This window comes from Chlamydotis macqueenii, chromosome 21 (genome assembly GCF_036417535.1).
Source record: "Chlamydotis macqueenii isolate bChlMac1 chromosome 21, bChlMac1.mat, whole genome shotgun sequence".
NCBI lineage: Eukaryota > Metazoa > Chordata > Aves > Otidiformes > Otididae > Chlamydotis > Chlamydotis macqueenii.
The window spans coordinates 6,575,514-6,598,343 of record NC_141576.1 but is presented as its reverse complement, the minus strand read 5'-3'; the positions used below and the strand labels follow the sequence as shown (position 1 = coordinate 6,598,343).

General features: G+C 36.7%; 2 protein-coding genes across 2 annotated transcripts; both read right to left on the bottom strand.

The window, feature by feature from the left end:
• Window positions 1–1,409: 1,409 nt before the first annotated feature.
• Window positions 1,410–8,025, bottom strand: LOC104475060 (arylacetamide deacetylase-like 4). The gene is made up of 4 exons (XM_010116312.2): window positions 7,843–8,025; window positions 5,860–6,076; window positions 2,524–2,587; window positions 1,410–2,184 (listed from the first exon to the last, which is right to left on the bottom strand). Exons 1-4 carry the CDS (start codon window positions 8,023–8,025, stop codon window positions 1,410–1,412), a joined length of 1,239 nt encoding a protein of 412 aa, XP_010114614.1.
• Window positions 8,026–14,826: 6,801 nt separating this feature from the next.
• On the bottom strand, window positions 14,827–22,558 carry LOC104483005 (arylacetamide deacetylase-like 4). The gene is made up of 4 exons (XM_010124661.2): window positions 22,200–22,558; window positions 17,587–17,803; window positions 16,795–16,858; window positions 14,827–15,788 (listed from the first exon to the last, which is right to left on the bottom strand). Exons 1-4 carry the CDS (start codon window positions 22,353–22,355, stop codon window positions 15,011–15,013), a joined length of 1,215 nt encoding a protein of 404 aa, XP_010122963.2. The 5' UTR covers window positions 22,356–22,558; the 3' UTR covers window positions 14,827–15,010.
• Between the last annotated feature and the right edge of the window lie 272 nt (window positions 22,559–22,830).

Sequence of the window (22,830 nt, the reverse complement as noted above, 5' to 3'; positions counted from 1 at the left end):
CCATGTTATAATTTTTTTAAGTTAAATTTTAAGTGGTGAGAGGAAAGTTCCATGTCATTTTAGTTAGAAAACTTTATAAAAAATGAAGTTTCATAGTTTTTTTTTCCAGTAAGAAGTTGAGTGTTTTTAATAGGGCACATAATCATAGTAAAATGCTCTGAAGTAGAAGGAAATATTTTGCTTAAAAGCAGCAGAAGTCCAGATTAAAAAAAAATAGCCCACTCAATGGTATTTCTGGATTTTCAGTTTGTTTTATGTTTCCACAGATATGTGATCATACACAGTAGTCTTGGCTAGTGCAGTTGTCTGGTGAATTAATTACTGTGCATAGCACAGATTTGACTGGGTAGAATCAGCGAGATTGTGGTCTCTGTCTGTCCGTGTTGCATGTTCCTCTCACCATGAGGTGTTCATTTAGGTTTATCAGTGAGTACGCGTTCAGCAAATGTAACCTGCTCTTGTAGCAGAAATAATTGAAGAGCTAGTTTTTATTTTTTGTTTTTGTTGAAAGCATCACAAAATTGCCACAGCATTACAGTGATTATATAATTTTGTGCTTCTCTACTTTCTTACATCTGTGACCGTCAGAATTTTTTCAACAAACATAGCGTAACAGGTAGCATAACAGGTAGTCTTGAGCATGTGATAGTCTTGTAAAAAACCCAAAGAGTACAAAAGGAAAAGAAGTCTCACCTCTGCACTTCCCTAACATGTACACGCTCATTAAAGTTCAGAAATTCCTGTTTAAGGATCAAGTTCCAAAATGAAACATCATTTCTCAGATTCCAAACAAAACCAAACCCATGCAAGTTCCTGTTGAGAATTTCTGCTTCAGACAGAAGCCTTTCTCTTGACTACACTTTTTCTGGAAAAGTGTTGTCTTTGTGCAAACTAACCCTAGAAATGAAAATGCATAGCTGCAATTTCACTATCTGACATAAGACTTCACAGAACCTGAGTCATTGGGCTCTCCATCTGATACCCTAGATATCTCCCGTCTCTCACAAAGGCCTAAGTAGATCCTGGTGGTTGCCTTTAGCATTTCTGGGCAGTTGAAGAATCTTCAGGAAGGATGTTCTTGTTGCTTGCCTTGAACGTGTACCAGCTATGCAAAGATACTGGAATTGCTAGAGTTGACGTGAAACAGTATGGGCCAGGTGCCTCACTTTTGCATCTCGAGCTTACTGATGTCTTTCTATAATAATGTTTTCTAGAATGGTGGTGCTTTAAGTAATCTTAAAGTAATCATTTGTTTGAGATTCACTGCAGAAGTAGAAATTAGAAAGTATAAATTGCAGTAAAAATCTAGAACATAAATCAAAAGTGTTTACATTCTTTGCCAAGAATAAATTTATAATAGTATTACTTATAATAATGTAAGACTTGCATCTTTGTTCTGAAAAACACTTTTATAAACTGTTTATATAATTCACTATACTATCCATTATCTTTTTTCCAGATAAAAAGGAAAAAATTCCATAGCCAAAAAAGGATAAAATTCCATGGAAACCACTCTCAGAATGATACCAGGTCACTTGAACGCCATTGTCCTCTAATCGCTTCTTGTATAGCAGTCCATCATCCCTAAGCACGTCAAACTCGCAGGTCACAATGTAGGCTTCAGGGAGCTGGCAAATAATGGAGTCTTCAGCTAAAAGTGGGGAAAATGTTATTGCTAAGATTTCTTTGATTGCTTCGTGGACTTCAGGTTTGTATGAAGTGGATTTCAGTGGTACATAGCCTCTAACCTTAAATTCATCGGGAATAATGTCAGCACTTATCCATTTTTTATATTTCCATTTCATACTCTCAGGAACATGGCAGTTTTGTAGGACGTCTTCCAAAACTGATGGTTCTTTATTGAGATAACGAAAACAGAAGTAGATAACTAGCTTCCGAAACAACATGGGGACTGAAGCATTCTGCTGATAGGAAGGCAAATGAAAATCCAGCCCCTGTAGTCCTGGATAAAGTAAGACCTGAGCGCGTACCTTTGGGAGATCTCTCTTATTCAGGAGTATTTGGCAAATAACGGTAGCAAAATTAGCTCCGCAGCTGTCACCACTAATGATGATGAGAGCAGGGTCCACATGATACTCTTCTAAATTCCTCATGAAGTATAAGGTGGCACTGAGACAGTCAAAGTATTGCCCTGGGTATGGGTGTTCAGGAGCCAAACGGTAACTGAAATGTTCAAGATATTGTGGTTATTGTCAAAGTAATCATAGAAATTTAAATTGTGTTGTTCATGATTGGCTGGTATGGTAGCTATGTAGGTATGTTTTTCTAAATTTTAAAGATTGTATTTGTTTTTAACTAGTGTAGAATGGAAAGACAAACTAATGGGATCGCACCTATTTTAGAATACTTGGCCTATAAACATGTTTCTAAATTAAATGAAAGGCTAAAGTGAAAAATAGGGAGTGCAATCCAAAATAGTACATATTTTCAGCCTATTTTTCAGAAATGTTGCAACTGTGAACTGTATTACTGTAAATACTTCTGTGTAAAAGTAGCACTTACCCAACAGACACCACCACTGAGTTGCATTTTTTGGCAATATGGCGGCATATTCTTTCAAAGGCTCCTAAAGAGAAAGTTTATCAGAAATGATGTTTTAAAAAATCAAATATCCTTTTGAAATGAAAATACAGATCCTTGAACATAACGCTTTGTGGAAGGCACTGCCGTGTGAGATCGATGAGTAACTTGTGCTATGTAATGCATTCTTTACATGTTAACATATTTTCTGGTTATTGGTCAGTGGCTGTTAGGGCAGAATACAAGCATGTGAGAATGGTAATACCAGGCAGAAATAGAAGTCTGTGTAGGCTGGTGTTAGATCTCAGCTGGTGGTCAACAAAACATGTCTAAGGAGAAGCATAAGCTGAGAACAAGCATGTAGTAATAAACTTACAAGAAATTGAGGCTCAGGGCACCCCTTTGAGACAGAAATTGTCTCTTTATATTTAATGCCCTTGATTAATATTTCTTCCCTGAATTATTCAGACTACTTCTTGAACTCATGATTTTAACATTAACAACTTTGTGCAGTGAAGAATTCCTTAGCTTGCTTACAAAAGTATAAAGAACCATTTCTATTTGCTCATTCTGTACTGGGCGTTCACTGCTTCCATGTGGTGACATTCTTGTGCTGTAAGAAATGGTGGATAATCATTGCCTGTTTAACTTCTCTTGCTTCTCATGTTTTTGTAGACATTTAGTGTCTTTATCCATCTTTTCCAGCCTGAAGAGTCATAGTCTGTTTCCTTATTCTCTGTACAGAAGCACTTTTCTCACTTATGCAGCCTCTCTGAATCTTTCTAGTGCTGCTACATCCTTTGTGAGCTATGGGAACCAGAACTATAAGCAGTATGCTGTATTTAGGTGCACCATGGATTTATTACAGTGACATAAAGAAGTTTTCTGTTCTTTTCTAATTCCTAGCATTTTATTTGCCTTTTGGCTGCTACCATGCACTAAGTCAACATTTTACAGCAATTTTCTACCATAATCCCAAGATTATCTGCCTACAGGGGAGTGGTCTACTTAGAGTCCATTGTTTTATTTATAAAGTTAGGATGCTGTGTTCATCTGTTTGACTTCTCATTGCACCTGTCATTTTAGTGTCCAATCCTTTGCTACCATAAAGACATTCTGCAGTTTTTCAGCCATCCGTTTACTACCTTGAAGGATTTAATATATCAGCTTTCATCACTTTTTTTCTGTTTTTGAATATATTAATTAGCACTGGTCCAGCATAGATCTCCTTGCAGGAATCTCACAGGAACCTCCAACAACCCATCTTTTTTCTGTCTTCTAATTAGTTTTTATCCAAATGAAAGACCTTCTCTCTTGTGTCGTGTGCATGTAGCTTTTTTAAGAGACTCTTCTGGAAATCAAAATAGGTTTTATCAAATCAATCTCCTTTGTTCATGTATTTGCTGATTCATTTAAAAAGCTTAAATTGATTTGTGAATTGTTACTTCTATTTGGATGGAATTTAAGGAGTAAGTCATATTTATCTGTCTGCAGCTTCTGTTCTTATTATAGCTTCTGCTAATTTGCTAGTTGCAGACTTCAGGCTTACTAGCATGTAGATTCCCCTGGTCCTTCTAAAAACTTGTCATGATTTAGTTTCTTTCCTGTACCAGGTACCTGTGGGAACGCGAGTGAAAGGTCATGTACTACGCTCAGGGTACAGATATGGGTGTTGTATTAAGCAATGGCTCCCTTTGTGTGCAGATTGTGCAACAGCGATTGTGCTATGAACAACAGCTGCAACTATGCAACTTCGTGGTGTGGTTTTGTTTTGTTTTTTTTTTTTCTTCCAGAGAAAGGAATTCACCTTTCACTTAGATCATAGAGGCTTATCTCTTGAGTCTTCACTGCCATCCAAACTAGCTCTAGAACTAGAAGTGTCACATTTGGTGTCAGCCTGGCACTCCACCCAGACTAACGTGCTCTGCAGTAAAACAGGGGTAGATTATTTCTGCCACAGTGCAGAATGGGACCTAAGTTACTCTAAGTTACATTATTGTTCCTGCGTGATGCTAAACGAAGCCAGGTAGACTCACAGATGACTGAATTCTGCCTAACACAGTGCTAGTGGAGACTTACCCTTTGAAACAGTAAAGGATTCAAAACCCACAAACTCCCCTGTCTGACCCCTGGAATTAAATCTAGATTTCCATATTAGGTGCCTTGGCTTCCAGACAAAGCACACACAGACTTGGTTGCTCAGAAAGAGATCCAGAACAGTTAGGAGGCTCAGCCAGCAGCTACTGAGACAATCAAAGGGTTGTCTCCCTTTCAGAAAAAGAAATAAAGTATTCTGTGCAGTGTTATCATGAGAATCAAACTCCCTCAAATTGGTTCTATTTTTATTTTATTTTTTTAACAAAATTTCATTCATTTTGATTTTTTGTTTGCATGAATGGGAATGTATTTACAGGGTTTTTTTATAATGTATTTTTAAATTATTTCTTGGACTGTGTCCTTGTATCTTTTAGACTTCCTTTGATGCATGGACAGCAAGTTGAGAAACACTGACTTCTGTAGTGTTTTTACAGAAAAGCTGAGTGCTGAGCACAGAAGCGTGTCTTACATTCTGTACTTTGAGGCCCTATCCAAGCTTACAGGAAACATGTCAGTCCAGTTGAGATCCGAAACTAAAAATTTCTTATTGAGAAGTAACCAAAGTTTTGTTCCAAAGAATGAAGCCAGAGTGTATTCTTTTTAGCAACAGCATTGCCATTTTTGTGGTACTGTTATTATTCCAGTAAGTAGATCCAAGCTGAGATCCGTATCAGCCTAGAAGGAGTTTAAGTTACATTTCCAGAAAAGATGGAGTACAGAGGAGGAGGAGGGAAGAGGTGTGGATTCCAACCCTTACTCCAGGACTGTTGCTGTATCTTAGTTTCAGCTAGCCATTGGTTAAGGTACAAGAACATCCTATGAGCTGTACTTCCCTCACAGTGAGCTGAGCATGTGGTTTAATGGGCTCTCTTTCTCTGCCCTAGTAAACTGCATCTTTCTCAGAACAGCATCCACAGTAGGAGCTGAGTGCCTCTGCTGTTAGCTGACAGCTGATTGAGGGGTTTCCGGATCACAGTTCTGGATTTAGAACCCTCAGATCTGCTTTCGTCAACTCTGCCTGTCACCCAAAGGAAGCAGAAATGCGATTACCCTTAACTGTGCACTAGACTATTAATTCCGCAAGGTGGTTTGCGGTTAGTGTTGGGATTACAGACTATTGTCATTAGGAAGGACAGATGAGATATTGACTGGCCCATGTCTGAAAGTAAAAATGTAGAGGTTTGGACTTGATTTTAAAAATAAAACTTGCTGATTTCTTACTAATGCTCCCAAATGTGCCAGCGCCTCCATGAAAATACAGTATTCCTCTTCTTTTGCCAGTAGGTGGCCATTTAGGCTGGTAAATTCTCAACGGTACCTCATCTACTTTGAGATCTTTGATAAGAAGTTTTGAATCTCTCCGTTGTGGTATTCCGTCTAGCACAAATCGCAGTAAGGTTAAGTCACTGCAGATCCCTAGCTTCTGCAAAATCTTTCCCTGTTGAAAAGAAAGAATTTGGCACATGATTAGTGTGAAAGGTTCCAAGCCTCTTTAATCTAAAAAAAAAAACCCCTGAGTTTGTTTGACTGTATTATATTTAAGAGGATACTGGAGACAGTGCTTCAGTGGAGTTACTGTGACTATGGAGAAGTCATGGAACAGTTTTGATTGAATTAAGTCTTGCTAAAGATTGCCAAAAAGTAATGTCAACCCCATTCTGCATAGCCAGTTGTCCTCTTGCTCGTTGTTTATTTTTGTGAATCTAAAAATAATCAGAAGTGTATTTAAGCTGAACATATGGGGGAAAGGAAAAGACTAATATTTGATTTTGAAATAAGTGTTAGAAGTTACTATGGGAGTGAAGGTGATGAAAGCAGATTAGAACCATAGTTTATAGATAGGCTCTGCTAAAATCTGTGGGATTATCATCGGCTCGGCATACAGCATGGTCAGGAAGACAAATAGCATTTGTTTCTATTTCTTACAGCTATGATGAAAAGAGGGCAACATTTTAGCAGCTATTTTAGTGTTTCTTGTATTAAAGAAACTATATATTTTGCATGGAAAAAGTACAAAGAAAATTATGTTACCCTAAAAAGACATTTTTTAGGTTTGGTGGGACCTCCATAATATCTTCACTTTAAAATCAATTATTTTTAAGTCCGATGTCAAAATAGTTTGCTATTTTTAAGGGAGAAGATTCAATGGTCACTTTTAGCCCAAGGAAATTGATATATTTAGACTAACATACATAGATCTAGAAAGTGATTTAACACACTCACTAAGAACATGTTTAACCTTGGGTTTTATTTTTTTTTGTCTCAAAATCTGTGCTAAGTTTCTATGATGCTGACAGCGTCATAGAGCTTTGGAGATGGAAGAAAAAAGTTCCGACTTGATAGTTTTTTAATTCTGTAACATTTGCATTCAACAAATGACTTATCAAACCCGTTACTTTTTGTAAAAAGGAATAGGTTTGTTATTATCTTGAACTGGAAAAAAATAAAATAGACAGCATTTTTGAAACTGAAAATATCCAATTTTTATGTTTTTTTCCATAATAATTCATTTCCACTTCCCATTTGAAAGATTTTAAATTTTGTCTCTATTTTATGAAGTTAATGGAAATGGATATATTTGAATTATGTTAAATTCAGTGTTATATGGGTAAATGCACAAACACACAGGCATTTTTAAAGAGTAAGCAAAACCTAAACACGTTCTTAAATACACCTATAGCTTGCTTTCTGAACTAGCCACACATGAAGAAAGACCTCATAATTCCTATCAAATTTTATTTTTTATTTATTTTATTATTCGTAGTACACTGTGTGTATAAATCTATGAATATATAGGTATGATTATGGATAGTAAAGGTAAATGAAGCAAATGTGAAGAGGAGTAATGTAGGCTTGCTTCTAAATAGATAACGTTATTATAGGTACATGCAGTTCAATAGGTACAGTATACATATAGGTTTTTTTTTTTTTTTAATTTTCATGTGAAACAGTTTTCCAGTGTAAAGTGGCTGCAGTTTGACAGATGCAGTGAAAAATAAGCTTTTAAGATTAGTCATATCTGTTTTATGAGTTCATTTTAGCATTATTTGGTTCATACAACAACGCTTACAGGCTTCAGGGAGGTGAATTACTGCTAGTTCTTTTCTTTTTTTTTTTTTTTTTTTTTTAAGCCATTATCTTCCAGCTCCCAAATGTCCTACCAAAATAAAAGTGAAGTCCCCAGTTTGAAGAAAGTTAACTTACCGAGATCATGGTTGTAATCAACAATGAATGGTAAAAACGAAGCTTTAGAGGTTGGTCAATTCCAGGTGGCAGTTCTGAATTGAAAAAATCATAAAATAGCCCTCCTAAAAGCACTGCTGGTATTACAACAGGAGAAATTATAACCATTCCTATTATTGCTAAAGTTTTATAAACAGGTGCCATTACTCACTTCAGTAGAAGTGAATGCTAAAAAAAAAAACCCCTATGCTGTCTTAAGCCTTATTTCTCAAGTTTCTGAGGTGTCTTCACAGGAGACTAAGCACTCAGTTCATAAGCAGAAATAAGTTTATTAATGTTGCAATACCCTAATTTTCTCCACCCTTCTTTTCCTAATGATACTATTGGCAACGCTTCCTTATACTGAAAAAAAAAGAAGGAGAAGTTTTTACGCTCTTCTGAAGGTGGAATTTGAAGTATATGGAATTGATTTATATCATGAGTTCTTCCAACGAGAAATTATTTTTCAGGGGGGCTCTTATCTGAAGATTGTGTATGTTTGGTTTGTTGTGGATCCATTATGGATGGACATTTCTGTCGTAGCATTAAATTTTAGTGGTGTGGGGCTACTTGCAGTTGTCGTCAAGGTATATACTTCTCTGAGAAGAAAAATATTCAAATCCACAGGGTTTTTTTTATAAACTTTATTTCATAGTGGAATGCACAGTGCGAGTCTTAACGTACATGAAGGTCTCTCCGGATACGTGGTGGTATGTTTGTAAGTTCTAGCCACTATTGTTTCTGGTAAAAGGTTTTCACTAATTAAACTCTCAGAATTTTATATTACTTGTAATTCTTGTTTGTAGTTTAATGTAGAGGGATTATGAATACATGTATATTGTTAGTGAGGGATAATTAAAGTTAGTGGCAGTTGTTTGGTGAAATAACTTTTCTGATTTATATTCTTTGTATCAGAATTTCATTTTCTGCGTCATTCTTAAGTTATGGCTCCCAAACTTTTTTCCTGTCCTGGCTTTTAAAATGAAATTCCAGTCTGAAAACTGAATTAGTTCTTAGCTTCATTAGCATAGTGTTTAAAGCAAATCAATCATGACAGCTGATTTGCACAACTTTAGCTTGTGGAGATAAGAATGTGTGGGATAAAGCAATGTAAATTTGCAGCAGCGTTTGTGAAATAGGCAAATCCTCAGCTGTTCACAGTAAGGGCTTTTTCTTTGCTGAAGCTGGCTGATTTGGAGCTGCCTTTCCCTTATGTGGAGCACAAATTTGGCAATATAGCTAGTTACAAATGTCAGGCTGTAGAGCGTTGAAGCCAAACCCGGGTACCCATGGTCAGTGCTCATTCTGTCCTCAGTTTATCAATGTTTACCCATAGGGCTTCTTCTGCAACAGCAGGGTCAATCCTGTTGATGGCTTTGGTTTTTAGTTCTGTAAGTAGTTTCTGTGTAGTAAGATAGCCTTTCTTTTGCTAAAGAAATGGTGGTTAAGTAATGTTTCAGAATAATATATCAATATTTTACTCTTAATCTATTAATATTTTACTCTTAGAGCATACTCTGAATATGCTTAGTTGGAGCGTATTCTAACTGTATGCTGTGTCAGCACCTCAGTCCTTTCTCCGTGTTGTTACCACAGTCTCCATCTTTTTCCAGAATCAAGCAAATCCCATGGTCTTAGAGCTACTCAGCCCTTCTGGGGATGCTCGTATTCACAACTGGTTCGTGATACTTGGTGCCTTATATTCCAAAATGTGACTCAAATAATCCTATTGGCTTCACATCAGTCTTCTACTAATGCTTGTTCAGAGATGCTTCAGATATTTCCGGTCTGGTCAGCCGTTGCTGTACCTGCAGGTGGATGGGTAGAAGTATCTATGAGCACTCTCTGTCTCTCATGTTTCTAACAGTCAGTGTGGTTTTTTTGTGTTTTTTTTTCCTAATTGTTTTTGAGGTGTTAAATTGTCAAAAAAAATGTTTTCTTCCCTTTCAGTCCACTCCATGAAGTAAGTACCTTACATCTTTGCAAACAACAAGGCTTTTTCTCTTTCTAGCAGTAGATAGATGTCCATCTTGGATAAAAAGCTACCAGTAGTAGCTCTTTGAACTGTAGGTGTTTGCTGGTGCGTTTTGCTACATCCATTATTTTATTCTTTTAGCAAGTTTGTTGCAAAACCCCAGCTTCCACAAAGTCTTTACCTATCTGTAGATGAGAACAGCCTTGTGTTAGCTAAAGAAGATTGAAGAGATACCACTAAACTGGAGAAAATTAACACAAACAGGAGCTTGGCATTTTAATGTGCATTATGGATGTGTGTGTGGTTCTTTACACTTATAAAACAGTCAGCTACTCCAAGTTCACAAAATTGATACTTTATTCATCAAATTTAGTGTTGCTGGAGACTAACATTTAATATATCAGTTGGTGAGTACAGAATGGATGATAACTGAGTAAATTCTTCCCGTTTTCTCATCAGCAAGTATGTCTCTGCGAGAGGTTAGTCACCTCTAAAATTCATTCTTTTCTTAATTTTTCAGCATATTTCTAATGGTCATAGTAATGATGGGAAAGCAGAGTATGATAACAATACCTATTCAAATAAATATGATCTTTGCTAGTTTTTCCCCAGGCTTAACCTGTCAGGTTTTGTAAGGCTGTGGAATCACAGACCTCTGTAGATGGAGAATGCGTAAAATTAATGGACTTCACCTCGATTGTTTAGCAGCATGAGAGGCAGGCAGCTTTCAAATCAAACACTAATAAAGGGAAAAGTGTCAGCATGGTTGCTGCTAATGAGTTATGTGACTGTCATGTGTTACTGTTTTTCTTGTAATGCCTTTCTCTAAAATATTGCAAAACATTTCACTTCTGATTGTAGGCTGTGTTAGACAACACATCCTACAGTTAACCTGTAGTGAGTTGACCATTGTGGAGCTATTACGAGGATTAACTAAAGCACGGTAAAGTAGTTAGCTATAATGACTGAGGTATTAATTCCATAAAGTATAGCCAGGCTTGATAACTTGGATGGCATAAAGCTAAGACAACAGGAAAAAATGATGTATTCCAAAGAAGAATTAAAATCAGAAATAATAGCTTGTGATAAGTCCCTTTTTTTTTTTTTTTTAATGTACATTTCAAAATTAAACACTCTGGTAAATATAATTTGCCTGGCACTTTTTTGTTTTGAATTTACTGGAGGTAATTTAGTAGGAAGATTAGACTCTGTAGTGCAATTGAACTGACTTTGGTTTTGCCAAGTAGAGCAAGTAAGAAACTTACCGTTCATGTTTCTTTTCTTGTGTTTATATAAACAAATGACTGAAAGCATCTCAGACCTCTTCATACCTGTAAGCCTTGGTCTTCTGGTCTGTGAGATGGATTTAGTATGTCCTTTGCAGTGACAATAAGAAGGTTTAAGAAATTACAGCTCAGAATATGCTCTATGATACTGTTTTTTAAAGGTGCTCTGTGTTTGCTTGATCTGTCTCCTCCATTGAGCATGCCTCCTACCTACATTTTGGTGTCCTCCCTTTTTGTTATCTCCATCTCCCCACCCAAATTAGTAGCTACTCCGTGTGCGTTTTGCTCTTACTCATGACTGAAAGCCAACTTCCACTTAATCTGCGTAAATCTTTAATTTAACCTTTCCTTTCTTCATCTAAGTTCTTCTTTGAAGTCTGTCCTTTCCAAATTACTCCTCAGTTAAACATCTGCTAACAAATTCTGCAGTAAAAAGCTGTACTATATTTAAAAAAAAATCAAATAAAAATATAACAAACATTATATATTAGCCTTCAGCGATGGAAATTCAGATCTTGTGCTGTACAGTTCAGAGCAGGTACATTTTTGGAATGGTGACTCAACAGAAAGATTTTGTTATGTAGCATTTTGAAATGTGGATGAGTTCTTGTGTCTCAGTAGCTGTGCAGTTCTGTTCCGCGGAATGGATGAACTCTGCTCCACAAAAATGGAGTCTAAATAAGCTGCTCTGGAACATCCACCTGGGATTTCATGACAGGTCACCACACAAAATATATTCTTACTAAGTCATAAGTAGTTTGAATTGAAATATAAAAACTGCAACTGGCCTTAATGTGCTGTGGCCAGATTTGTCTGAGACACATTATTCCAAATATTTAGGTTAGCAGTTTCTTCACTATCCTGGGAGAGTCAGCAAACACAGTGAATCACTGAGGCAATGGACAATCAGAGAACGAAGATTGAGACAAATAAAAGCCACCACAATTTGCAGGATTATGCCTTTTTATTTCAGGAGCAGTACAGATAATGTGCATAATAGGAAGAGAATAATGTTAAATGCTTTTAAATGCTTTTAAACAAATAATACTATTTATAAGTAATAGAGTTAATACATTTGGAATGTTTTCTAATTGCCTGCTTATTTTTCAAAGTACTTGCTATTGTATATTAGCTTTTAGCGAGAGTGGTACAAAGAGGTGATGTAAAGATAGCAGAAGATAATAGAGGTTCTAGACTTCTGTAATAAACCACGCTAACTTGATTGGTTTGAACAGGTAATCTGACATTAAAATTGTTATGGCTTACAATGTGCTCTGTTGTTAAAGATACAGCTTTAGTCTATGAAGGCATAACAACAGGTTCAGCAAAAATATTTAAGTCTAAAACACAGATTGACCTTTTGTGATGTGTTTTGGGTACTCATATTCAGTGCCCAGAGCACAAAGAAGTTTGCCAAGTTACTCTGCTGGCTTTAAAAACCCAATTGTGTACTCATATCTGGTGATGGGATTGATGCACTACAATTTACTTTCCCTGTCTTAATTTCTTTTAACATTTTCCTGTAAAACATAGCTGTTCAAATCATGTCAAGACCTCCCAGCTGTACTGAACTTTCCAGCGTTTCACTAGTTTTCAGGTCTTGACAGTGTTCTGATCTATTCCTGAATCCTTTTATTTGTGATATACTGCCTTTGTGCCAAAGTCTAGAGACCAGCTAAAGACATGTGGCTCATGTCCATATTATTTAGGGTTAATACCTCTGGAGTGGACCAGCCTTGTCCCCAGCCTGTTGCTGCCTGGAGAGCATCACGGCATGGTCCGTCTCTTTACTCAGGATGCAAACTCTAAATTATCACCTCAGGCATACTCACATTCCCTTTTGGAAAGAACTAGTTGTTTCTGTCAAGATGGGAAGTAACTGTTCCATCTAAAGAAACTTACTTGTCAAGATTATATTTTCTTAAATTCTTCATAGGCAAAGACTCCTTGATAACATAGCAGTTATCTAGGTTAAAAAAAAATAAATCTGTAGATTCTTCAGCATGTCTTCTTTGGGTTTTAATACCCTGAGAGATTTGACAGTTGTCAGCCTTTGTCTTAATTGGACTTCTGTGTTTCAGTGTGAGGAATGGACTGTTGTATCCCTTTATGGACGAACTGCCACTGACGTCAGTGGAGCAAACAAACCTCAACATTAGAGGGATAGGTTGCCCGTACGAAAAATAGGCAGCATTACAAAATCAGTGTTAACTGATTATCTGTGCCCAGAAATCAAGAAAATATTGTAGAAGATTTTTTTGGTCTTTTTTTCTTGTTCAAATTGTATTCATTCAGAAAGGCCATATGGAAGAGCCCTGTAAAATTTCTTTTCCTGACTACACTGTGCAAATGTAACTAAATGTCACTCGTATTGCTCTGGCAGGCATTGTTTTCTCATCTGCTGAGTATAAATAACATAGGCGTGCAGAGCATTGGAGAATGTCCTTTCATTGTTTGTAGGGTGTCGTCTTCTGTATGAACACTTACCTTACATAATTGTCTGCAGCATGTTTTTGCTTTTGGTTATAGTTTAAATAAGCCAGTGGTGGGCATAAAATATGTATAATATCAGGTAAAGAGATCATTATTTTTAAATGATAGAGCTAGAAATTTCCCTGACAAGAATGAAAGTAATTTGTAGTGTGGGTGGTGTTCCAGATATTAATTTAAGCAAAGATAGTCAGAAGTTTTGACTGTAAGTAAAATTGCATCCTAGCCCTGCTTCCATTTGTACATGCAAATACATTGTGCCTCCAAGTATGACTTACTGAAGAATTTAAGATATTAGAGTCCAGTGACATGGTAAGTGATTTTAATGCAGGATCTAAGATTATCATCAAAACAGAGAGGAAACAGTTATACTGTGACACATTAATCTCCAGAGAACAGTGTCATTAAAACATTACTGACATTTATTGGCAATACTTGCTTACATTTCAAAGAAAATATCCTCACACATTTATTATGCCATTTTATTTTGTATTGTTTTACTTGATACAATCTTGTATATATCAAGATGTATCTTGATACATCTTGTATTGCTGTAAACAGTTTAGGATCAACGTGAACTTTTGTTGTTTTTTGGTTGGGGTTTTTTTTGTGGTGTTTTTTTTTTTTTCCTTTCTCTTCATTCTCCTTTCTCTGCCATGGCACTTTACGTTGTCCCTCTATGAGAAAGTGCTTCCTGCTTCAGACAGTGCAGTCCTACAGTTAATACAAGCTCTTTGTAAAATAACTAGTATTACTGTATATTCCCATATATCTTTATATATAAAGGTGTATGCATGATTTTTTTAAAATAGATGTTGTGTTCCTTAACCAATACTTTTTATAACATCTGTAGTTCCAGGCCTAACCGTTTTCGTGACCTCCCCTCCTTTCCTTCCACTTCTTTCTTTTATGTCTGTGCTCAAATCTTTTCTGCTATATTCAGTTCTCTTTAAGTTTGCCTTAAATTCAGCTTTCACCAGATGCAGGCTTTGATAAATCATTGACCATGCTCATTATGCACTTAACCTGTAGATTCATGCCTTGTTACCTGCCCTAAATTGTCGTCAAATCACAATTTGTGTTTTAATATTAACAGAACTTTATTGAGCCAAACTGTATTGCAAAACACTTGTCATGGGGACCAGATTTTTTCCGGGTACAGGAGAAAACTCTGAAGAGGTAGTAGAGGAAAGAAAGGTAAGTTCACCTGATTTTGCCTCTCATAAGAGAAAATGAAGCAAAAGCCATCACCAAATCAGTTTATTGGGTAAAAAGAAGACAGATGCAATGCAGAAATTTAAGATTATTATTTAAGAAAAGGAAAATTGAGTATGCTCTTTAAAAATCTTTGCAGGCAATGAGAGACAGGAATCAGGAAAGGAAAGCAAGAAATTGAATTTTACATCAGTCTTAGAAAATTTACTATCTTTTCCAGACCTTTATTTCCAGATCGGAATGTCATGATCCCACCACAAAGAGCTAAGAAAACTGTTCCATGGAATCCCTCTTGCAGGTGGCACCAGGTCACTTTTATACCGTGATCCTCTAATCGTTTCTTGTACAGCAGTCCATCGTCTCTAAGCACATCGAATTCACAGGTCAAAATGAAAGCCTCAGGAAGTCGAGCGATAACACTGTCTTCAGCGAGCAGTGGTGAAAAAACAGTGTCAAACACAGGCTTGGCCTGTGTATATATTTCTTTTGAGAATGGATGCAGTGTACTTGGTTTGTAGCCTCTTGCTTTAAACTCATGAGGGATGTAGTCAGGACTCACCCATTTCTGATACTTCAGTTGCAAATCTTCTGGAATATAACAACATTTAAACATTGCTTTCATTATAGATAAGTCTTTATTAAGATACTTCAAACCAAAAGCAAGGGTTCGTTCCTTTAACAAAATGGGGACTCCCCCATTCTGCTGATAGGAAGGCAAATTGAAGTCCACACCCTGGAGAAAAGGATATATTAGGATTTGTGCTCTCAGCTTTGGGAGATCTCTTCTGTTCACCAGAGCCTGGGCAACAGCAGCAGTGAGTGTCCCTCCACTACTGTCTCCACAGATGATAATGCGAGAAGGGTCTACTCCATAATCTTGTGCAGTCCTCATAAAGTGTATAGTGGCAGTGAGACAATCCTCAAACTGGGCTGGGTATGGATGCTCAGGAGCTAAGCGGTACCTAAACAGGAGTGAAAGTGTTTTAACATGGTTGTATCTAGTGAGTGGTCCTGTTGTCATCTTTTTGTTCATACATTTCTTTCTGAAGATAGGAAAATATTCTGAGATTATAATTACAGCAATAGAATTCATCTTAATTGTTGATTTTGATGTATTACTTGCTACTATTGTAATGTCTGGGGAGTCAGTACACTATTCTATCTTTGCCAAATCCTTCTGTACCTGTCCTTTAGGTGACTGAAGGCACATGCTGAGTTAGTGTAGAATCAGGTGGCAAGGCAGGTGTGTAAGAATCAGTCATCAGCAATTCTAGTTAGAAACTGAAGTGAACATTTCCCAATAAATTGTTAGAGAATACGAGCATAGAAAATTGATAATGAAAATGGGAAAGATTTTCAGGGTTTTTTTTACAAGCTGAATTCTTCATAAACACAACTAATAAAAGTTAATGGTTCTTCAAGTGCTTTAGTATGTAAATAGTGCAATTTTATTCAGTTTATAAGATACCAACTCTTCCTGAACTTTTAGAAATTGGTTCTTTAAAAAATGTATTACAGCTCATCAGAAAAATACTTTGAATGTTCATCTCAGGTTGATTGCAAGTTAAAAGTGGGTATCTCCCCCAGTTTTCCAGAATTACTACTAAAATGAGTATTTAGTAGTCTCGGCAACTGTGCTTTTAACAGAAACAGTTACACTTCAAACACCGTGTTGGCTTTCAGCTTAAGTTGTTTTGGATATTGCTTTAGGAAACAAAAGCATCCTCAACTCTTAGTGGTGGCTACAAATTATAAAATTATTATAATGGATTTTATTTGGAAATAAGCAAGTGGGGAGTAGTTGACTAATTCTTCCTAAGAGTAATTAGTGCTGGTGAAATGCATGTGATCATTAAATATAAGTACTGTATGCACTTCACAGGGAACTTGGCTTGTGCTGACTGTGTGTTACAAACCTAGGAGACACAAATGGCTATCATATTGTGTGTTGGGATTGACTCCACTTACCCAACAGACACAACCACTGAATTGCTTTTTCCAGCGAAATAGCGGCATGTTCTTTCATAGGCCCCTGTCAAATGAAATATTTCAATGGAATTGTAACTTGCTTTATAAATAAGTTGAATGAAAATATTCTGAAATTCTTATGTCTATTCTGTGACTAATGCTACACTGTGATTCTCTTATTGTGGCATGCTCTAATCTGGACACTACTCACAATTCCATTACATCTGTGGGAATCTTCTTGCCAGTAAGAAGCGTAGAATTTACACCAATGCATTGTTTCAGTCTCCTCTTTGAAAAGTTAGTTAATAGAAAGCACCACTGCTGCCACTTCTAAAGTGATACTGAAGATGAGAAGTTATGTAAAAAAACAAAAAACAAAAACAAAAAAAAACCAAAAACCAACCCAAACCACAAAAAACCCGGGCTAAATCTAGCACAGGAATGGACACACAGCGGTATACACACATACGCACAAGCTTGCACACACATGTGAACAGAAATTGAATTTTTTAAAATAAGAAATAAAATTCTAATGAGATTTTCAACTTTTCTCATAAGCATGAAGGAGGAAGAAAACAGGTATTATAAATGATCAGAGAATAAAAGTTCTAGATACACAACCTGTATAAAGACAATTTGGCATGTAAATAAAATAATTCTACTGTCCTGAAATTAATTTGGGTATTTATAGTGCTTAACCTTCTAACTCTTCTTGTCATTTAAGAAATACCATATCAGATCGGAAACTACATAGTATTTGTAGTTATAGCTCATACTATTTATATTACTTACGAATGCTTCCAAACTGTCCTGCTCCTCCATGAAAATAAAGGATTCCTCTTCTTTGGCCAGTGGTTGATATTTTTGGCTGGTAAATTCTTACTTTAACCTTTTCAAACCTTAAGTCCTTGATAAGAAGATGTTTGTCTCTTAATGGTGGTATTCCATCCATTACAACCCTCATGAAATAGACCTCTGAGGTGATACCTAACTTTTCCAAAAACTTTGCCTGATAATAAAGGGAAAGGAAACACAAATTAGTGCAGATTTCCATCTTACCTGGAGATTGATCATGCAAAAAATTAAATTACATCGTCAAATCAAACTTTGTCTCCTGATGGTTCTTACAATGAGGTGGCCAGTTATGATGATGATTCAGATACATCTTCATTATAATGTAATGCTTACTAAAATTTTAAATTTGAAGAGCAGTAGATTTGAGAGGAATGGAAAAACTTACTTCTGTAGCTGCTTGGAGTCCATGCTTCCCCAAAAGCAAGGCCTTTGCGCCTGTGGGAAAGCCAGCCTGAGAGTTGCTTTCATGGAAGCACAGTAACTTGGCTCGTTAATACCATCTTACATCTCTGGCAAAAATGTTAGCAGTGCTGTATAGCAGAACACAGGTTTAGCTTTGCTAATTTCCAGATTATATTAGAAATGTTAGATGAGAGCATGGTGTTTTTCAAATTATATCATTCTTCAGTGGTGAAATCCTGGCTTAGTTTTTATCAGTAGAAATAAAAATCAAACCGTTAATATTAAATGAAAGCAGGTGTCGAATGCTTCAACTTGTCACGTTATTAAGTAGCCATGTGCCAGAACAAAATAAGGAGAGAGCAGTTACAACATTTTAAGCTTTAGCTTTGGGTGAAAAAATATGGCTAATACTTTAGTTTCCCAAACTCATGCTACTTTTTAACTTGCAGGAAAAAAAAAATCTGTAGCATCTACCACAGCTGGCCTCTTAAGCAAGAAGAGCTTTGAACCTTAGGTTGATCTTCTCACAACTCAGTGGTTCTTACTTAAACACCCGGGCTGTAGATTCTTATGTCGCTGTGAGCTCGTCTACTTCATTGCATCTGGATGGCTTTAAGCCGTTTCAGTCGTCTGCTCTAGTCTATTCCTGCTCAAGATGAAAAATATGAGGCAGTATCACTGTGTTTCCTCTATATTGGATTAAATTTTGTACTTTTATTCTTCAGCAGTAGACTAATGAGTAACTTAATTTGTTGTGTTGCCATTTTTTATGCATATGTATTTCAAAAAGATTTGCATATACGACAGTATATGCTGCATGTATCTTAAAAACCCACAGTCAGTCTTGTGGCTTTCACCTCACGTTTCACAAACCTCATGTAGCTCAATAATGTGGTCCTATTAAATTTGATGTAGGTATCCTATTTTAGGCTATTTGAGGAGCTGATCCCCTGTGCAAGAAGGGTGATCTGGGGGCCAAGGTTTAGCCTCTTGCTGAGTCCTTTTACTGAACTGCTGTATCACGTCCATGGGAGAATAATTTTGTTTCTTTAATCTTCCAATTCTCTCTGGTATTTTCTTTCCTTCCACTAATACTTTCGTAACAGTAAAGGTAACCTGCAATTAGCTGTATTGTTTATATAAAATATAGAGCTCATCTTTATCTTGGAAATACTAAAAAAAAAAAGGACTCCTTATCAACCATTGTATTTAGTGTTGGCAGTCTGATCTCATTTTTGTTAAACCTGCAGTAGTTCCATGGGTCAGCTTTCACAGAGAATGCCACTTATTTATATTGCTCTCGGTCACGTCACTGTTAGCTGTGAGTATCTTCTGTGGATTACCTGCAACAATGTAGAGTTATGGCAGGCATCCATAATTAGTAGCATCACACATAATCGTCATAGTTATTTCTGTTAATGTGCAAATTACATTTTAATCTTGTGTTGTTGTTTTGAATCGTACAACAGAAGCTCTACAAGAACCAGCAGACCAGCAGAATTTGTGGTTTTGATTTGTTTTCTGATTCAAGTATTTTTTTTTTTCTTTTTTTTTTTTTTTTTTTAAAGTATACATACTCCCTCAAAGTGAGGTATTGGGTTTTGGCCCACAAAAAAAAAACCCAACTTTTTTGTGGAAAAAAAGTGATCACTTGCATCACAGCTGCAAGGCTGGACTATGTGTACCTAAAGGTGTGCTTAGAGTATAGCTAAACTATATGACTGATTTCTTCATTACTAGAGATCCCTCTTTCAGGATCTTCATGTTCATAAAGCTTGCTCTTTTGCAGGTGATTAACTAAATCAGTCAAACGTTACCTACATGTTGACATTTGTAAATAAGGGCAACTGCTTAGTAGTATAATTTGTAAACCACTAATTGGACAGTTTGATTATATATTGGTTGAGGATCTTCTAACACTACAGGTGACATGACAGCCTGAAAATGAATAAAGATTTCCAGGTAGCGTAAGGCAGTTGAAGTATGGGACTAAAGAACTGCCACCTCATTTGAAGCCCTGTCAAGCTCAGCCTCTGCGGTTGCAGTAAGTACAACAGCGTCTGGCATTCACAGTGAAATGCTGAAAAACCGATCCCGCTGGCAACAGCTGGCATGGAGAATTTCATGCAGCAGGAGAAAAGCTGGGTAAGAGCTGAGTTAGCTTAGGAGTGGGAGTCCAGATACGCGTTCAAGCAAAGGACTAGGGCCTGCATCAGCATGAGTGTGGTAATGTCTGTGGGAGGGATGTGACAGAGCTGTGCTACCCATGCTGTTAGGATCCTTTGTCCTCTTCACACAGGTACAAGGGCCTCCTGTGTACACCCCAGAACTCATCTGAATTGCACCTTGTGCAATGGCACCTTCTACCTAACTCATTACTGGAATAAACTGGGTACAAGAAGCTTACAGAACCATTAACACAGTAGGCAGCATAGTTTAATCAGCCCCATTATTTCCCAGACAGGATCAGTCATAAGTCCTCTGACTGTTGTTTAGCTTAACTAATATGTCAATTTTTCTTCTTATAGACTGAATATTAGATGAAAAAATAAAGGATGAGTTAATAGGTTTTTCAGTGAAGAAGTTTTATTAACATTCAGATGTAACTGTTTTTATTTAAGCGTATCCTCATAGTTGAATACAGACATTTCTTCATAAAATCTATTAGATTGGGCACAATGATTCAAACTACTTTGTCTCCAGTGACTTCACATGCTTCTTTTTTCCCAGCTGAAGACTGACTATGCTAGTAAGCTTTAATTTTCTCTGCAGTTTTGACATCATAGTTTGTCATGTCTTGAAAGGGTTTGGCTACTTTGGCATGAGTAATTGGTGTAACATTAATACCAAGAGTTCCTGCGTGACTCGAGACTTTATTTGCATTTAAACTTTTGTAAAGCCATACGTTAATATTCTTATCTTTCTGCTCCTTTGATGTGATGTGGTACAGTACTTTTTCTTTGCCTCTCACTGGCCAGCAGAAAGGATACAAAATTATAAGAATAGAAGTTAAAAACTACATTAATCACCAGTGAGTTTCTAAATTCTGCGGTTTAACCTTTTACATACGTATTACACACACATAAAACTTTGTCTGATGGATAAAGAGTATATAAAGAGTGTTTTGACAATGTGGAAGTCCACATATTGCATAGTAGATGTAAGAAAATTTAATTTGACTTCTGTTACTATCCTAGTTCATTGCGTGGCTTTGCTGTCAGCAGTGTTCAGACCTGGGTGGGGCACTTCTCAAGAGACATGGTGAGTCACATTCTTAGGAGCTCACTGGCTGACTTCAAACAAAACTTAATAAGCAATGTAGCAGGGAAATGGAGGAAGAAATAAGAGCATTAGAACATGGAACTGAAGTGAAATGTAATGCACAAGCCAAAGAAACTGATTTTTCTTTCATAATTAAAAAAGCTAAAAGAAAAAAAAAAGCTTGATTTAGCTATCGCAGAAGAAGTGCTTATAAAATGACAGGGGCAACAATTAATTCAGGAAAGGGTAATTGATGAAACAGACAAGTGGAAGTCCCATTTTAGTTCTGAAGAGAAGCAAGGATGAAAAACTGGGGAGGATCAAAAATCTACCAAAAAGAATGACATGGGAAGGCAGCTTTAAAGTTTGGTGTACTATCTCAGAAAAGAAAGTCATATAGACATGGAAAGGCGAAAGATGATGAATGTGGCAGCTGTTTTTCAGATGGCTCAGAAGTAGAGTGATACACTTGTAACAGAGAGCTGAGATCACAGACATCATTTAGTTGCTCATTCTCTAAATAACCACTGTGTTATACAGAGCAGAAGTTCCACATATACAGTGTAGTAAGCTGCTTAAGCCTTCCAACACTGCATTGAGGCAGCAGGATTAAAAAACTAAAACATAGGCTATCAGAAAAAGATGGGTATTACACAGTCTATGGCATTTTATTTTTCCATATTGTTACCTTGGGTGCTGTATAGCAAGCAGTAGAGTCTGTTATACCCAGCTGAGCTGAAGGTATTTGCAGTGGTGCTCACATCACCAAATTAATCCAGTTGCATATTTGTAATATATGTAAACATTAATTCTAAAAAAAACCCTCACTAATCCATTACCCCTCTATTAGAAATTAAAAACTCGCGTTTTAATCAAGTTTTACTTACCAGACCAATCCCGAAGTTCAGGATGTAATGAAAAATGTAAAGCTTTTGGCGCTCACTAAATCCATGAGGTATTACTGCCTTGGGGTGTTCATAATAGAATGCTATTGCCACAAAGACCATCACAACAGCAAGAATAATCGCTAGGAAGAGTTCCATCTCACTGTCCTGTTACGAGCCAAATGGAAGAACCAGCTGTGGCTTCCTTCCCTCTCTGACTTTTGAAGTATTTCTGAAGGTAAAGGTGCAGGATTAGCAATTCTCTTCATATCACATCATCCAGCTTTTAAAAATGCTAATGGGAAGACGAAAACATGTGGCAATCAAACCATACAATTAAACAGACAGTAACAATTAGTCGTGGGAGAGGCTTGCATAAGCAGTTTTTCGTATTTGCAGCGAACGTGTTTTGAGTCTGTGCCCATCACCATAGAACCAGTGCTTGATATATCATTTCGTAGCATCAGTATTATGCGAACACAAAAACTTGTTGTCTCTCCCTGTTTCTAGAATAGAGCCCAGTCTGTATTATTTCTGAATTCCTGTGAGTTCCCGTGGAACAAAATTTCTTAGTAATCATTTTCATAGCTGCTCAGTTTCTTGATCTGTTGTGCCTCCATGCCTTCTTCTGACT

Coding starts and splice junctions, on each gene's coding strand:
- LOC104483005 (XM_010124661.2), bottom strand. CDS start 22,355: ATGGAACTCTTCCTAGCGATTATTCTTGCTGTTGTGATGGTCTTTGTG. Junction 17,804..22,199: donor TGAACTTCGGGATTGGTCTG/GTAAGTAAAACT, acceptor CTTTATTATCAG/GCAAAGTTTTTGGAAAAGTT. Junction 15,789..16,794: donor TCAGTGGTTGTGTCTGTTGG/GTAAGTGGAGTC, acceptor ACTCCTGTTTAG/GTACCGCTTAGCTCCTGAGC.
- LOC104475060 (XM_010116312.2), bottom strand. CDS start 8,025: ATGGCACCTGTTTATAAAACTTTAGCAATAATAGGAATGGTTATAATT. Junction 6,077..7,842: donor TGATTACAACCATGATCTCG/GTAAGTTAACTT, acceptor TCTTTTCAACAG/GGAAAGATTTTGCAGAAGCT. Junction 2,588..5,859: donor TGGCACATTTGGGAGCATTA/GTAAGAAATCAG, acceptor CTTTCTCTTTAG/GAGCCTTTGAAAGAATATGC.